We start from the raw sequence: 18,070 nt of genomic DNA, 5'->3' as shown, positions 1-18,070 counted from the left end.
ACTAGAGGAAGATACAGAAAGAAATCTTGTTGGGCGCTCCAAAAGTCTTGGACTGAAGTTCACCTCATGTTTTAAATCAGGTCAAGTGTTGGAATGAGCCAGAAAAATTCTAGACCTATATCCAAATGAGAATCTGGTCAGAAAGTATTTATAAGAAATTGGGGTGAAATTTCCATTTTCTTCCAGTTTACAGACCTGCTGAACTTTGCTTTGACGCATCACATCAAATCGCAACAAAAATAAACTGAAGTTTGTGGTTTTAACGTGAGAAAAAGTGTGGAAAATAGTCAAAGAGATTTAAATGTTTCTTTGCATTGTTTGCAAATGCAAAGAAACATTTAATAAAACAAATTAACCGCTCAGCAGCCGCCTGCTTACCTTTCTGGGCAATGGTGCAGAATTCCTCCTGAAGTTTAATGTAGTCGCTGGCATACTCCACACTGTCTGACAGGCGAGAAACTGGGGGCTGGTAGTCCCCGAGTTCAGCACACAGGTTTGGATTGGAGGCGTGGAGGCGGACAGGCGACATGCTGGCAGACAGAGGAACCTGGAGAGATCACAACCGCAGAGAACTACTGTCAGAAACACGACAGTGCTGCGCTTTTCTTTGTCTTACAATCAGAACCAGCTGCCAAGCCAGAAACCAAATGTTCATCTATTAAACTCAATCTGTTCAATTAATCTGACAAAAATATTTGTTTTTTATGTTTTTTCAGTGGAAGTTAAATCAAAGGAATACTCCTTTGAAAAAAATAAATTATTCTGTTTAGTGCGTCTTTTCTAATTATAAAAATCAAAGTGAAAGGTCAAAATAACGGAAATGTTTCGCCATCCTTTAGTTTTTTTTTTTTTTTCTGGAAACATGCAAAAAGGGTTATTTACAGGATTTAACCTTAATTTTAGCGTTGACGTTAGGATTTTATGCAAAAAGTTGAAACCCCATTAGTTGTGTCAGCAAACAGCTTATAGATTTATACATTAAGCGAAAAAAAAAAAAAGGTGTATCAGCAAAAAGTGTTCAAGCCATGACATACAGGTTCCTGTGAGCGGCAGTGCAGACCAGCTATTTATTTTTATTATGGTGAGATAATTATTTCCTGATTAAAAGGAGAAAAATAAAAGAACAATATTTGGGTGTTAACTGGGTTAAAGTCTCACAATGAATCAGATACTGCGACTTTATGAGACATGATTGTTGTAGCATTTTGAAGCACGAGCTGCTCCTATTTTAGAAAATGCCTTAGACTTCTTTACAACACCCTCTCAGTTTTTGGGCATCCCCGATAAAGATGTGCAAAAAGCATTAAGCCTAACCCACTTATATTGTTTGCTAGTGTGCATGTGTGTTACCTGCAGTTGGAATTTCGCATCTTTGCCGACACTTTTTGTTCTCCATCTTCTGTTCAAGCGCTTTTCTTTCTTTGACAGTTCTACACAATTGGCCTTTGAGGCACATGTGGATCGAGCAGTGCAAAGGGAGGTTAACAGGACAAACACGTCACACAAAAAAAGCAAGAATTAGCCGGACACAGACTGCAGTGAAATGGCATAAAAGAACAGCTTTTTTTTTTCTTTTTAAAAAAAAAAAAAAGAAAATTAGGCCGCAAACAAAACGATGGTGTGTTGTTTCATTTGTGAATTTGAGCCAAACACTTATAATACACAACAAATGAATAGATAATGATAGGTTATATGTGCTGGATGTGTCAGGTGACAGTGTAGCATGTGTGTTGCGAAATCTTATACACCTTTTAGTTTGGTTCACAAACTAAATGGATTAAAGCTTAAATACACAGTGGCTGCATATTTTAAATCTCACTCAGACTCTTCAGCAACAATCATGAATGCAATTCAATTGTTATAATCTTTTACTTTTGCTGGTTTCATATACTTCGTAAAATAATTCAGTTCACAACTAGTTGAGCGTCGTACGTTAATTTCTTAAACGGTTAACCGCCCACTGACGGCCATTGCCACAGGCATTGTTATTCTGTGTATGCGGCGCTGCAACGCAAAGGTCAGCAGCCACAGTGCAGCTAGGGAGCAACACACATGCCATGCAAATGGTGAGAGAGGAATGAAATGTCGGCAACTAATGGGACACATTTCTCACTCCAGCTAACAAAAGACCTAATCGTCTCCATTTTTACCTGAAGATTCCTCTCTGTCTGTATCTCATATATACACACACATACGCTGCTGGTGAGACGTACACTCATCAAGGGCATGGATATATATTTATTTTCAACGTAGAGACTTTAAAGGTGCAAATATTATTCAAAAGCTGAAACTTGGGACACATTTGGGAGTTCCAACAGGACAATGATCATCAGCAGCCATCAAAACTGGTTTTTGCAATTGATATAGCAGGTTTTTTGTATGTTTTTAAAGATATTTGTGCCAGGAAACCAAGCAATTTAAATAAGATTTACCTATGTGGATAAGAAGAATGATTATATGCAGCAATAATTATTTAAAGTTTATTTAATATATCACCATTAACAGGTAAAAATCACAAGATGCTTCAGGAAAAAAAGAACAAAAATACACAAATTAATGAAAATCATAATAAGAGAAAAAAAACACATCTAAAACTTCTATTATTGCTATTTTTTTAGAACCAGTATGTATGATTTTGACTCTGTGGTTAAGCTTGTCCACCTTATTCTGTTTTTAAAATAGCAGACACTATCTACTGTACAGCTGTTGCATCTTCACAGATAAACAGATTAAGTCTGTCTTTAAAAGCTCAAAATGAACATGATCTTCATGCCAATGAATAACGTATGCAAACGTCTCACCAGCAGCAAACCTTCCAGTTGAAAAAAAAAAAAAAGTTTTAATGAAGTGCTGACTAGAATTTCATCCTCGACACCGCTATGCGTGTGTTTCTGTATTTGCTCTCGGCTGTGCGTTTTACCTGCATATCTGTGAAGTTGGGCGCTGACTGGGTTCTCTGCAGGATCTCCAGGCTCTGCAACAACCGGCTTAACTCGGTCAGGTTAGACTGGCAACGTGCGAGCTCTGGAAATGAAATTCACACCCACCGACTCACAAACTCATTACGTGTTATGGCACAGTCACATCCGCCACTGAGGGATTTATCGAAATCCCTCAGCGGCGATTGATTTAATCTACTGTTTTGTAAAATCTACTTTTTTGTGAAATCCCAAATTGTGGCCTTTCGTCTCGCTCACCCTCTGCACACTTGTCCATCTCCTCTGACTCTTGAAGCCAAGCGGCCACCCTGCTCTGACCGTTGCTGTAGGAGGCCTGCAGGCTGCTGTTGCTGCTGCTGCTGGGCGCCGCCGGCTGCCACGGCAAGCTGCTGGACTTGGCCTGCTGAGGTGAGGTGATGACAGACAGGGTCAGACGGGCTGATCTGTCCGAGGCAACGCGTCAGATTCTATTGCACACAAGTTAGGCCAGACCTCTGGCTAGCTATGATACCCAGGAAATATTCTGGATTAAAGCAGAAGGGATTCACTTAGAGATTATTTTATAAGAAACAAGTTTAATATTAGATCAACTAAAGCAGTTTTATAAAAACAATGCAGCAAGATGGCGATTAAAATTAGATGTTTTTTTTGTTGTTTTTTTTGGACTAAGAAGAAAAGCTCAGTTTTTCTGTGTAATTGATAACCTTTTAATTTATTTGGCCTAGTAATGAAGCATGTGGAGACAAAAAAATTGTTGGAAACCAGGAAATGAATCAACAAATTAAAATCCGTTTTAGTTTTTCAATTTGCTACTGGGTTGAAATTACATAAATCAGATTCAAAAATGCGTACTATGAATCACTCCACCATTAATCTGTTACAGGAAATACTCTGCACTTTACCGTCCGCCTCTGGTTTTGCCTACACTTGTGTGCCAACTTAAATGCCAACATGACAAAAAAGTAAGGCGAAAAAAGAGGAAAACATAGGCAGTAAAGAAGGAAGGCAGTTTCCTTCCTAGGAAACAATATTTAAATAATGGGAAATTAAATCCATTTTCTTTCTTCTTTTTTCTCTCTTTTTGTTACATCTACAGACCGAGAACAACCCAGGAAGCCAAACATAAACTAGAAGATGAGCTAAATGCTCTCAGTAGAGAGTTTCTTACGGTGAGACAAGATAAAGTTTGAGCTATTTGGATCAGTGATCGGGAGAGCTGAGGAGAAGCTCTTAAACCCATAGCCGCAGTTCCAAATGTAATACATGGTGGTGACAGCATCATGCTGAGGGCCTGTTTGGCTGCTAGTTGAAACTTGAGACGGAAAATGATGCCACACTCATCGAAACAGGTTTTGGAAAACATAAACCAGGTTAACACTGAGCTTATGTAGTGCTCAGTGAACTGAATCTTGTTTAAAATGCAAGAATTATGTTTTTAACATGGACTCCACTCATTTTGGTGTCATCAAATATCTTGCAAGAATCATACAAGAAGCTCGTTGATGGTAACAGTGTGGTCTAGGTGCAACTTGCAAGGGAGCATTTACCTAAATATTACTGCAGGTGTATCTGAGCTTGTATGTAAAAAAAAAAAAAAAATGCTTCAGAATTACTCGTCGAGTTTCCTGCAGAGCACTTAAAACAAAGCAAACAAAACAAACACAACTTTGTGGGAAACAGACACATCCAAAAGAATTTTTGAAGGATTTTAGCAGCTAACTATTTTTATTGGAGTACGTTAATTTCACTCTTCTGGATGCGAAAGGTCTGTTTTTGTTCAAAAGGGCTCTGTGCTGTCAATTATATGAGACTTTATCCAGTGTATGTCCAGTGAACTGGACATTATTTTGAATTTCCAAGTGGTTTGACAAAACCACTTACTGCTTCTACAGTTATGATTGGCATCCGTCACTTTAATCTCAGGAATCCCAACTTTCCAATGATGTATAATATGTATATGTGCATAGAAAGGGCGTCGCAACAAAAGAAACCCCCAAAAAAACATATGTCCTACTGATGATCATGAAAACCCCACAATGGAGCATTAATGCTGATGACGAGAACATAAAAACGTATGACTGCTCATCAAAGTTGGATCAATTTTACACAGAACCCATCGGGAAACAGAACACCGACCCTACACTATGTCCTCAACCAGCACTTCTACAAAAGCTGCTGTAGAAATGAGCTATTATGCTGAGCTTGAATAAATGCTGCCACTCTGAACCCGTCTTTGTTCCAGGCTCCCAGCAGTGTTTGATGCAGCAGATAATTCTGACTCCAGGACCGAAGCCTTCCATTTGAGCCAATCTTCAGGGAGAGCTCATCGTGCTGCAGCCGGCTGCTCGGGATCCAAATCCTACTGATCACCTCTAATGGCCTCCATGTGACTCGGCAGCACTCCCAGGAGGAACTTCTCTGGCCCTGTGCTCACATTTACTCACACTTCAAGCGCTCTTACAGAGAATGGGCAACCCGTTTTGTTATCTTAATGGTCTGAGTTTCTATGCATTTCCATGTTGAAATTCTGATAGTAATAATAATAAAAAAACAACTTTGCAGGGAGTTTAAGGCAGAATTTTCTCCAGAGGTCAGGTTTTAAATATGAAACCAGCAAAAATAAAAAAAAATCGCCTTTGAGGAAAGAAGGATACAACTTATTGACATTAATGATGAACATAATCTGGAAATAAAAATACTTTCCAGTGTTTATCCAGAACTGGAATGACTTTTACAAATGATGCAAGTAATTCTCTCGTTAGTTTAGGAATTGTGATGAGGATATCAGAATAATGGCAGTGATTAAACCAAGGAGCCAATTTAGCCCCTGAACAGAACTTCCTCTTTTCACTTTCATCATGTGTTTACATACATACAAAAAAAAGAGTAGATAAATGTTAACATGTAAATGTCGTTTCCCCCATATTTTAGTTTTAACAGAAGGAGAAAGTGAAAAGAAGCTCACCTTTGTTTCATTTACTACAATTGGGGAGGGTTGGGGCGTCTCCATGGCAGCCGGAGGAGGAAACGTTCGCATCGTGGGCTCCCGGGGAGAGCGCACTATCTCATTCTGTCGATAGAGTCGGTGGTGGCGCAGCTTCGACACCCAGGCATCAAAGATGTCTTGAGACTTGACCTGGACAGGAAGCAGATGACCAACGCTGACCTCTGTCACTTACCCAGCTGCTGTTTTTCACCTTGATACAGTGAGTCATCTCAAGTGTTACCTTCAGATGATAAATATGCTCCTCGGTGTCCAGGTCGATGCGACGCGCCCTCTTTTTGATGGACATGACAGAGAGGCCGACGTCGATGCTGCCATGAAGCTTTCCCCTTTGAATCTGTGGACGTTTGGCAAAAACATCCAGGCCTCCTCATAATTTAAACACATTATCAGTATCTCTGACACAGATTTGGGACTCAAAGATTTATCTGAACAGTTCTTTTTATTTAAATGATCATATGAGAGACGACTTCAAAAACAAGCCTGGAGTCAATATGAGATTCATGACCAAGATTAGATTTGGTCATGAAAAGCATCTTTCGTATTTAGTAAACCATCCTTTTGCTGGTACGACCTGTGGACAACATGATTGACTGCAAAACATCAGCTGGATTCATGAGGAATCTTAACCCATCGTGGTCAAAGGTCTCCAGTTCACTAACGCTCTTTTGTCTTCAATTATATAAAGGCTACAAGGATTTATTTTTGATTTAAGGGCAACAGAATTGTTCAATAAAGTGCAAAGCGGAAGTCCTTCAGCCCCAATAAAACTTGGACTCTCAGTACCTGCCTGTTACTCGGTGTTCCACGTTTTTTACTGTGCGACAACAGTCTAAAGGGGAAAACAAAAAAGCACATGCCACATCTTGCCCACAGTACTTAGATGGTGACAAAACGTTGATGCTCTTAAGATTTCCATGCTGCAAGCGCCTTTTTCAAATGCCACAATTTTAAAGATTTCAAGTCAGGGTAAAACTCCCTCCTCTTTATTACCTATTAACACATCTTCTGAAACCAAACCCTTGTGGACTTTGAGATATCCTTTGGATTATTGTTGTCTGAAGGCCTGAACACCCAAGCTTCAGCTTGACATTGGTTTACGATAAGATATTTCTCCCAGGATGTCCTGATGACACCTTCACATGTATCTCGAGTTAGATTCAGGGTCTCTGCCATCTTTTTGTACAGTTTTCCTTGTTTGTGCCAGGCAACGTTCTCTAAACATTTTGGGCAGCCATCTTTCCAACATGCAGTAAAATGCAATTATTGAAGCCCTCGATTGGTTACATCAGGAGTCCCTGAGAATGCATTCGATCTGTAAATCTGTGTGCAGTGATGAATTCAGGAGGTTGAATCATGAGTGCAGTAATCAGTGAAAGAAAGTTTTAGTGAAAGATTTGGTTATAATCCATGTAATATTAGTTTTATGTCGCTGCTTAAGCAGCTCTCGTTTAATTTGCTTACCGCAAATTTCAAATGTTGACAATAAACCTAAAGATTTCCAGGAGCAACTGTTTGGACAACACAGCTTATCTTCTTAATATGTAAAATTTCTGTGGTTTCTGCACGCGTTACATTTTACGTTTTCCTAATAGGTTCATAACAAATGTTGATCGCACTGTTGCCACTGCAGACACGAGAATCCAAAATGCGTGAGACTAAAATGTTTTTGTCACCATCATGCGTCGCGTCTCCACTCTGTCGGACAGTTTTGCTTTTCGCGCAGACGCAACACGCTGCAGATGTCTCAGCTGACTCGCTGTCTATCCTAGCAGAGGTCAGGGCCGGGCAGCTCTGTTTCTGCCTGCAGGGACGACGGTCAGGATTACTTACATCAATAGGGGTCTTGGAGTACTTCAGAATGCCGTTGTCCAGAACAAAGAAACGCTGCAGAATAAAAGAAAAAAAACAGTAGTACCAAATTGTTGTTAAATAACAACAAAGCCATAAAAATGATAAAGAGAACGACTTCAAAGAAGCGCCCTTTTAATATTCAGCACACAGTTTGGTGATGGATGAGTCTGAGAGTGCATTCTCTGTAGAAGAGAAAGCTTTTGTGTCTGGCCTGGCCCCTGGATCGTACCTTGTGCCACCCTTTCAGGGGCCATTTCCTTTTCTTCAACATAAAACCTTCATGTTTGTCGGGCCTCTGGACGTTGCTCTGACCGATTTTCAGTCCCTCGATTATTTCCCAGCTGTCTGCCTCCTGGAAGAGGAAGAAAAATACACAGCCGTGTCAGAGCTAATCCACTCACTCCTCTGGTGTGATACACAAACAGGACACGCGCAGGCTGTAATAAAAAGAAAATATGGCCTTGTCATAGGAAAAACAGGAACACGTGTAGTGCTTCTCTTAAGCCAGCTTTAAAATAACAAAACACAGTCCCCCTGTGCTCTCTCAGCATTTCCACCTCATTAGCTTTCTCCTGACTACGCTCTTTCAGCTCTGAGAGGGTCTGTAAATCAAAATGATGCCTCTGGGGGAGGAACGGTGGGCAGGTCATGCAGGGACAGGTGACATCCAACCTTTGTCCCTCAGGAGGAGACAGGCAGGAGGACAAGGTCACTGATTTGATAGCAGCAATATGACCAGTAACAGAGTAAGAAACATGATCCTGTTTTCTGTCTCTCTGTGGAACCATCAGTTTGACTAAAGAAAATGCTGTTGCTCTTCATGGACTAAAGGAAGAAAATAATTATGGGGGTCGCTGCCAATACATACCTGCAAATTAATGCAGTTAATAGTTTTTATTGGTCAGGATTGGTATCTCTATCGCTGTCATGTAATTTGAAACTTTCAAATATGTATTTCAACAGTACTTCTTTCCAGACATAAATGATGATGCAACAAAATTTCAGTGGATTCAAAAAATACACATTGGACATTTCAGGTTTGAATATATTGTAGATTCTGATATTCATGCAAATATACTGCATGCTGCAAGAGAAACCATATGCTTTTGTAAGCCAACATCACCGGCCCGGCATATTCCTGTCTTGGCATTTAATCTTTCTACTTATTAAATTTGGCATAATTAATCTAAATCGGTTGGTTTCCTGGCATGGATGATACTCAAGGACAGTTCAGAGGCCTGTGTTCAAGTTTTAACCTCACTGTAAAAAAAAAAAAAAAAAAAAAAAAAGTCTGTATTTTACCTTAAATTAGAGACATTTTTGTTCTCCCAGTGTTTCTAGTTGGTGGTTTGAGTTGACTGCAAAGGATTTTGGAGACAGCTTGAAAGTGTTGATTTCAGAGCAGGGAAATCTTTCTTGATTGTCACTCCCTGAGACCATGCTGACGTTAAACTGTTTCCACAATAAGTTGCCGTATCACCATCTAGTCATTGAACCTGGTGGTTCATGACATGTTCCTGAAAATGTGACCCAGGTCAGTTTCAGCAGAGGTAGCACTTTGCTGGTACAACGATCCGAAACACATTACATTTAAAGTAAGATTAAGTTGCCGGAATGGCCCAAACCTCAACGCTTTTAAAAATGTATGGACTCTGCTTAGAAGCCGGGTCAGTGCCAAGAAATCGTCCAACGTAAATGAGCCAGACCGATTCTGGTAAGAGTTGTTTAGTATCCAGTCTGTGTTTGGCTCTCTGCAATTTACTAAGGCACATTTAACCAAACATGAGAGTATGTATGCACATTTTTGAGTTTGTATGTATACTTCTGATCCTGTGTGAATTAGAGCGTCAGCAGTAAATTCACAACCTGTTTCTAAAAATGAATTAGAAACAACTGTTTGAAATTAGGGTTCCACGATATTAGAAAAAGACGCATCCGACGTGGCGTTAATATTGAAAATCAAATAGTGAATTAATCAGTCTGCTCTCTTTTCAGCCATCATAATGTTTTAACACCTTTCTGTCAGCGATGGCATCTACAGTCACTAAAATATATATCAATTATGTCTATAGCAAGCAGTCAAACTCCATGCAACTGGCCAAATAAACTATTGGCAAGCAGAACACGAATGCATGATGCTAGAAAAATGTTAGCCTTTTAGATACTTCACTCAAGTACTTCTTTAAATTTGCAGTATTGCACATATCGATATCTCTGTAACAGCTGAAAATCAATTTTTTTGTGTCATTTTACACATGGAGTAAACATTACATACTAAAGAGAACTGATCTAAGCATGGAGCCCTAAACACAAGAAAGCAGAGTAACAGTTCCTTGTGACGGCTTGTGGCTGAGACAGATGACCTGATAAAATTAACAAAGTACACAAAAATGTAAGACACATTAAATGTCAAAGTGAAAATTGTGATTAATAATGTACGTACTGCATTAAAAACCAAGTAATCAATGACCTTTTAAAGGATCTGAAGGCAAAAAAAAAAAAAAAAAAATCACACCAGAAGATGCAAATGAAGGAAAATTATAAAAACAAATTGTTTTCTTTTAGGTCAGCTTTAGCCAAATTGATCAAATCTTTAAATAAGATGCACTTAATGCATTTGATTAGATTTTGAATTTGACACTTGAGTCAATAGCATTGTAGCTTCTGAAACAAAAAAAGTCAACTTAGTATGCACAAGCTTCGCTTCTCGAGCAACAAACAGCCTGTGGCTTCTCGCTGCACCATGTGACGCTACAACCTTCAAGATGTCTCGCCGGGCGTGCATGATGACACCTACCCTTGGTTTGCAGGACATTTAACAAAGGAGGACAACAGCTTGCTTAATCTAACAAGTCGGCAAACAGATCTGGGTGGTAATGAGGTCATATTCCTCCACTCACTGCGGGGGCAAATGCCTTGTGAAAATGGGGAAGTGGAGGACTTTAAAACATACACCAACGCTACAAGTCAGCTGTTACCTGCAAAAAAGGTTATACTGCAATGCCTCTTCATTTAACACACAACAGCTGCAGCTTATTGTATACACGTAATGCCATATAGGGCGATAATGAAACATTTGTCATGGAGGAAAGCCTCAGGCAAACTTCCCGTCTGTTATCAGACTTTTAAATGAGTCTGAACTGATAAATCAATGATACACTATATAAAGAATTGCTTGTGCTGCAAATATTTAAATACATTGCCCTTCCCAAACCATTAAAAAGATCCACGGCACCGACTCCACGTAAATACCAAGGCACATGCTGACTACTGGCTTACATGGAAATGGGGCCCACAATAAGAGTTGCTGCTTTTGGTAGCGCAGCCCACAGAACTGAACTGAATTAAGCCAAAGTGATTTCCTGCACTCTGCTTCCGTTCATTGATCTCGCTGCAGAATAATTTACAGCTGAATGAGCTGGTCCCTCTTGGCAAGTTTACTCCTTTATCGGAGAATTTTTTTTTGTGGCAGATTCCGTAAGAGGCCTCCTGCTTTTCAAAGTCAAGATCCTTAAGGAGATTAGCCTCACAAATTTGCTCGTTCACAGTCAGCAAATTTACGTACGTCTTCTTGACAAATTAGATATTCGAATCCCGAAAAACGGCTTCGTTCGAACCAGAAATTACGCTGGGTAAAGGCGATAATCAGCTTAGTCAATGTACTCAATCTAGACGAGCCTTTTTCATGAGACAGGCCCTCAGAGTTTCACCGATGGCACACAGCCACAGCAGACCTTTGATGCAATGAATCAAACTGTTGCAGTTAAGGTTTCACTGAGCAGAGAAAAGGACAAACACTCTTTGGGGAGACCTCAGGCTAAATCAGCCCTATAAATATCAGTGCCACAGCCTGCTTCTGGAGACCACATTATGTCTCGGGCATAGACAGTGACGCACAAGCACAGTCTGTCAGTTTTTCCTAACATGTTGTGTGCATGCACTCTAAGAAATATGATCTTTGATAAATGACTTGCTTGCGATTAATGAATTACATGAGGCATTGACACCTTTAAATAGTTTTTTTTTTTTTCTAGAACAAGGAGCTTGGATAATTCGGCTTTGCGTTTTAAGAAGACTACATTTAATTTAGGCATATTTGAATTCAGCCCCGCCTCGTAATCCTCAACAACACAGTGTCTGCTGTGGATCACGTCACACACAGGCAGTGTTCGGAAGAAAGACCAGCAGAAATCGTACTTTCTGCAGCAACTCAAGAAGTACAACGTTCCAAAGGAGTAGCTGGTGGTCTTCTCCACTGGCTCTATTCGGTCTGTCCTCTCCATATCTGTGTGTGTGTGTCTGATTCAAGACAAGTCCATGACTTGTTCAGGAAATGGCATCTAGGAATATTGTGCACAAATTAAATTCAAATTCAAAAACTGTGGTCCATGCTACAGTAAAAAACAATTATTTCTCAACAGAACAAGCATGCTCAAATGTGGCACTCCTGTCCAAAAATTGGACAGTAGTTTTAAACTCCATAGTAGCAACCAAAAACTACAAATTCCATCACTTGCATAACAAAACAGAACCTGTAGATAAAAAAAAAACAAACAAAAAAACTTGCACCCTATTCACGCCTCACACACCAACACAATCGCCAGTGGAAGATGATATCTCAGCAGCTACAAACCACATAGCAGTTGTTTTTGAGGGTGTATTTTCCCGCAGTATTTGGCTGGCTCAGCAGTAAAGCTTAGAGTAAGAGGCCTGGCTTCCACACAGAGAGGATGTGGACATCCTGAGAGAAGCACAGGCCTGCACACAGCGTAAACACACCAGATTCGGTTACACAAGTTTAAACGTATCATCTGATGACTCGTAGGCTGGTGCAGCTCTGAGAAATATCCCCAGTATCTTTTTCCATTTGAAAAGAAAGCACTTTCTACCAAACTAGTGTAGCGAACATACAGATAGATTTAAAAGAAGAAAAAAAAACGCTGTTTATTGTCCTGATGCCTCCAAGCAAGATGTTTTAATGGTGCATTTCAGGAATTTTGGACCTATGAATGTCTGTGAACTAGATGCATGTCCATGCGTTTGTGTGAAACTGGGCTTACTGCAGGTGGAGCACCTAATTGCTCCCACGAGGGCGTGAACAGCAGCCATCAGCAGCCAGTATGTTGACATGTATCGATTCAAAAATGAGGTCAGGATCCCATTAAGGCTTTCCCCAAACAAGAATGCATTGCTTTTGTTTTTCCACAAAAATCACTGAAGCCCAACAAAACAAAGGTCATTGGTAGAGCATCTAAAGCCAACATAAAATTACAAAGCAGATGATATTTTGTATGGAATGCATAAAGTCAGAAAAAGATTATCCGTAGCTTCACACATAATGGATACATGACATTCGCCATCAAAGCTCAAATGTAGCTTTATTTTCCTGATGCTGAAGCTAATATGAGCAGAAGGTTCAGAATGTGCTTGGGGAAAAAAAGTGAAAACTGAATGAGCTCATCGTGAAGAAGCTTTGTTCCAATTTCAGTTCTGCACAGACAGCTCAATTAACCTCACCACTTCAAATGTAACAAGGGTAGGCTCACTTATGCCGTCAATGTTTTAAATGTGAGGTACGACTATGTGTGGGTTTCTAGCAGATGAAACTCCTGCTTCAGATGAGAACGTCCCATTCACTTATTTCTCTCTTGCTCCTTTTCTCTGATTTATCAAGTGTGAGAGAGCAGTCTGTGAGGGCCACGGGTCCCCTCACATACCCACCCAGTGAAACGGGAAGCGTGATGACCCACCACAAGAAACTACCGTTTATGTTGGTTTTTAGCATAAAGGCCTTCTAGCTCTACTTCTCTGATAACTCATAAGTAATGTGTGGCAGATCACAGACAACAGCATACATGAAACAACCAATCACAGCCCAGCGTCCCAGCTGCAACACATTCCCAATCCTCCCTACAATAGATTTTATGACGACACAAATAATCTAGACCTACTGACTTAAATTATTTATATTTTATCTATTCATTTTATGACATGCGATTGTTATTCTACAAAGTATTTCCCTAAAACTAATTTAATATGCATAATGTATGTTAAGGTATGGTTTTTTTTTCATCCTTTGGTTCTTCCTTTTTCCTTCCTTTGACTTCTTGAAGGTCTTGTTATTTTTACTAAATAAATTAAGAAGGGAATTTCTATTGTGGAATGTTAATGTTTATTGAGACACAACCCCAGCAGTACAGCAGGCCAGTTGTGTAATTGTGTAATCCATTGCCAAGTCTGATCGTTTGTCTCTTTATTTTGTAGTGTTTGGGACATCCAGTCATTGCAGTCTCTAAATGAACTAATGTTAAACTAATCATATCCTCATTTCAAGAGTTTAGTCTGTATTATGAACATCTGCTCTTTGTCTCCCCCTAATTTTATCTGCAACTGATTTGGCAGCTTCACACAAGTCAGATTTCCCCAAGACTTGGGATTTTTGGACCTTAAGAAATATATAAATAGGGCTATGAGATAAAAAAAAAAAAAAAAAGACCAATGTTTTAATTTTAAGATGACTATTTTCAGAGAGGGAAGCTCTGCAGAGCAGCAAATCCTTTTTCTTTCTTTGGTAAGATTTGTCAAGTAAAACCCAAACACACAGGATCCAAAAAGAGAATGCAGCTTCATAGACGGTCTGCAAAACCATCAAATTTCATTCAAGATTCTGATCCAACGGCTACAAAAGCATTACAATAGTTCAATAGAAGAGAATGTTTTTTTTTGTTGTTGTTTTTTTTTAATTCTTTTTCAGCTTCCAGCTTGTCTAGTATCTGACTTCATCAATTAGGCTACTTTGGACAGGCTCCATGTAAAACTGGAAATGCGGAGAACCTTTTCATCAAAAGGTTGCAGCCAAGAAAGGGATAATGAGCTGGAGCGTCTGAATGGGTAACTGTCTGCTTCATCAAGCCGCAGGCTTTCAGCTAACTGTCCCAATTCCTCAGATCGGCTTTCTTTCTTCTGCTCTTGCGCAGACAAAACTGGCCGTCCACACCGGGCCTTGCAGAATGTGCCACATGTTCAGTGGGGCACCGAGCCTTCGCCTGTCTCTCATGAAATATTCACCAGCCAGTGCCGACGGAAAAGCAGTGATGTCAGAGATTCCAGTATGGGTGTCTCGTTTCCGTGCGGCCACAGTGACACAGCAGCTCCGAGAGGAGAGGAAGGGCGGCCGGGGGCTTTGGATGACTTAACGCAGGGGTTAAGTTTGAGCCACCGTTCTGTGAACTGTGACATAAGAGCGCAGCTCATTTGGTAGCGACTGCTCTTTCTCTGCTGATTAGTCTGCTAACTAGCACATATCTTGCAAAGGTTGGGCAGCAGGTTTATCTAATTGTGTTTAACCTTTCACGAGGAATGAATGCATAATGCTTAGCTGTTATGGTAACATCCATCTGTGTTTGTCGCATCTTGCTATTTCAGCATATGGCTGACTAATGATTAAAGGGAATTCTGGCACATATGAATACGCCTGCAGAAATGTCTGCATAGCTGCTTCTTTTACCTATGTGTTTGCCTTGGCTATGATTTCAATGTTTCAAAGCATTTTAGTGGGATGGATAGCCACCTTCTTCTGCAAGTACTCGTGTAGAAACTGAAATTTATCTTAAGTTAAATTTTGCTCTTAAATTTGGGTGGAGGATTCAAACACTTAAATTTGTTGAACCATTCTACTGTAGCACCACTTTCTATAGCTTTTCTTAAAGGACTCCCCTTTAATTATCTCCATCCATCTTTCCATCAACTCTTCTTAGTTTGTCTTTTTCTGATATAGAAAAAAAAAAAAATCCCAACTGCATGATGGTCCAATGGGCAGGTCTTCGGTTCAGCTTTGGTCTTCTTCTTAAATGAACTCTGCACTTTTTAGATTTACAAATAGAATATGTAAAAAACGAAATTGGAAAAAAAGTTTGTTTTGATGTGGCAAAACGTGAAACAGATAATTATTTATGTGAATACTTTTGCATAGCAACATGTTTTGGTCATAATTTACTATTTCCTTGATCCTTACTGACAGAGTCCCCCCGACAGCCAAAGTACTCCAACATTCACTCCTGAGAATTTCATCGCTGCTCCAGCTTCACTCTCAGGAACCTGCTGAAGTTAGAAGATCCGTTACCTGCCGGCTGTCTCGCTGGGACGAGGAAGAGGAGGAGGCGCTCTTTTGAACCGGCACCGAGGTCTTGTTCACTGGCGTGGAGCTCCTCTCCTCGGTGCTCATGGTCCGGCCGTGGGGGCCTCGCTGGTACTGATGGTGCTGAGACATGCTGGCCACCGGTCAGCCCTGCGGAGCTTCCTCAGCACTGGGGCCCATAGGTCGGGCACATCCTCTGAGACGTCCTCACACTCACAGCCTGCTGCTCATCTGAAACACAATGATCAGGGAGTCATATTCCACTCGCTCAACCCGCGCTGCAATGCAGAAGTGATTTTATAAAAAGAGTTTTAGAATTACCACATCTGAACGGCTCCGAGCCTCCTTTAATTCAGCGCGTTAATCTGAGAAACTGACTGACCCTCAGCATTTCTTTGAAGCCTGGCTTCTTCTTCTTCTTAGCACTTGTGTTGAGTAACTGGGTAAAGCTTATCCACTATGCTGTGAAATTACTGCCACTAAGGATTACTCAGCAAGCGTTAAGCCGAGATATGATCATCAAAAAGCTCAACTGATCACTCTCTTTTATTATCAGTCAGTATTACTAATTGTTGTGCTAATTAACAATTTGGACTGTCAAGGATAAAAAATATAATCTCTTTCATTTCATCAAGAAAGGTTTTTCAGTTCAAAAGTGACCTGATAATCCCCAAGGAATATTTTTTGCAACTTTTTCATATATAAACATTTATCCTGTTTGGCCTGCACTGTTAGCCCTATTTCAAGTCAAATAGTTGCTCGTACTGTCGATATGAAAAGGCAAAGTATTTATATTAACTGTTTTTTACAACTTTACTTTTTTTGCCATTGTTTTCAACGTTATGGCTATAGAGGTAGTGAGAAAACGTATTATTTTATACAGTGTTTTACGTAAAAGAAAAATATAAAAACTTAATTGTCCATAAAAATTGAAATTTGCATTACATCATCTGTAAGATGCCCCCCCATAAAAATAACACGAATCAAGCAACATCAGAAACATTTACGGCAGTTTAAAAAGAAAACTAATACGTGATCGGCAATAAAGCGTTCATTTATTCTTTTTCTGGTTCAGTAGTTTGATGTATTGAAATTTTGCTGTCCTAGCTGAACCGCTCATTAGTTAGTCTTATTTAGACCTGAGTCACTTTAACCCATTTTCTGAGTCAGGGATCTAACCGTTTATGCTGGGTCAAACCCATCCTGCTTATCAATCAACCCAGGACTGGATCATTACATTTGACCCAGAACCAGGCGATCAAAATGACCTGCATTGTTATTTTTAGCAGGTTTTAGGTCAGTGGTGTTCAAAGTGCGGCCTGGGGACCATGTATAGCGCTTCAAATAAACCTCATTTCCCTCTAAAGAAAGGTATATGATTTCTGAAAGTTTTGTTGGTTAATCTCAACAACAAGAAAAGGACATGGAGTCACAATTTAGCATAAATTACAGATCCATTTTCTACAAAATGAGATCAATTTGTTTCATTGATTAAACAAAAAAACACAACAAAAATGTGTTTGCGTTTTTATTTTAACATCTAGTTTTTCCCAAAGTTAAAATATTTAACACCGGTAAACATTAATATCAATTATTTTTTAAAATTTTGATAAATTACATTTCTACACATTTTGGAGGGTTTCCGTATACAAAACCGATGGCTATTTGGATTCTGCAACAGAATGTGAAGTGAACTTCATTGTGCAGCTCGCATTATTCACAACCTTACTAAAAAGCAGCAAGTGCTAAAAAAAAACCTCATTAATGAACAAAAAAACAACACATTTATCTATTAATCGCAATTGATTGTGTGATAATTAGTCGTGAGCTAAAATTTAATGATTGTAAAAGCTGTAGTTACATTGAGAACATAATTACCACTTCAGCGTGTTACTGACGTGATTATTAGGACCATTTAAGTTAACGATAAACCCTTTAAACATTTAATTAGATTGGAATATTTAAGAGAAAATACCAAACGAATAAGGACGTTAAACAACGCGCTGTAAGGCAGAGGCCTACCCAGAGCTCACAGGCAACCGACATCGATAACCTTTCAAACCTAAATGTGCTAAATGTGAGGTAATCTCCTGAAATAATTGTATCAGTTAACTTCAAAACATCTGGTTAAACACC

General features: G+C 39.7%; 1 protein-coding gene across 1 annotated transcript in view; it reads right to left on the bottom strand.

Annotated features, from left to right (window-relative positions):
* The window catches only part of osbpl6 (oxysterol binding protein-like 6), a 42,678-nt gene that overhangs the window by 16,816 nt on the left and 7,792 nt on the right, over nucleotides 1-18,070 (bottom strand). The window contains exons 2-10 of the mRNA XM_088001088.1: nucleotides 15,920-16,165; nucleotides 8,027-8,149; nucleotides 7,777-7,830; nucleotides 6,167-6,280; nucleotides 5,905-6,075; nucleotides 3,198-3,342; nucleotides 2,921-3,024; nucleotides 1,351-1,443; nucleotides 379-547 (exon numbers count right to left, since the gene is read on the bottom strand). Coding sequence (XP_087857214.1) covers nucleotides 379-547; nucleotides 1,351-1,443; nucleotides 2,921-3,024; nucleotides 3,198-3,342; nucleotides 5,905-6,075; nucleotides 6,167-6,280; nucleotides 7,777-7,830; nucleotides 8,027-8,149; nucleotides 15,920-16,066 — 1,120 coding nt within the window. The 5' untranslated portion in view covers nucleotides 16,067-16,165. The remainder of the gene's footprint in view (nucleotides 1-378; nucleotides 548-1,350; nucleotides 1,444-2,920; nucleotides 3,025-3,197; nucleotides 3,343-5,904; nucleotides 6,076-6,166; nucleotides 6,281-7,776; nucleotides 7,831-8,026; nucleotides 8,150-15,919; nucleotides 16,166-18,070) is intronic.

This window comes from Poecilia mexicana, unplaced genomic scaffold (assembly GCF_051168715.1).
Source record: "Poecilia mexicana isolate PSO_F unplaced genomic scaffold, ASM5116871v1 scaffold_2, whole genome shotgun sequence".
NCBI lineage: Eukaryota > Metazoa > Chordata > Actinopteri > Cyprinodontiformes > Poeciliidae > Poecilia > Poecilia mexicana.
Note: the sequence above shows the minus strand (reverse complement) of the source record. Positions and strands in the feature narration are given on the sequence as shown.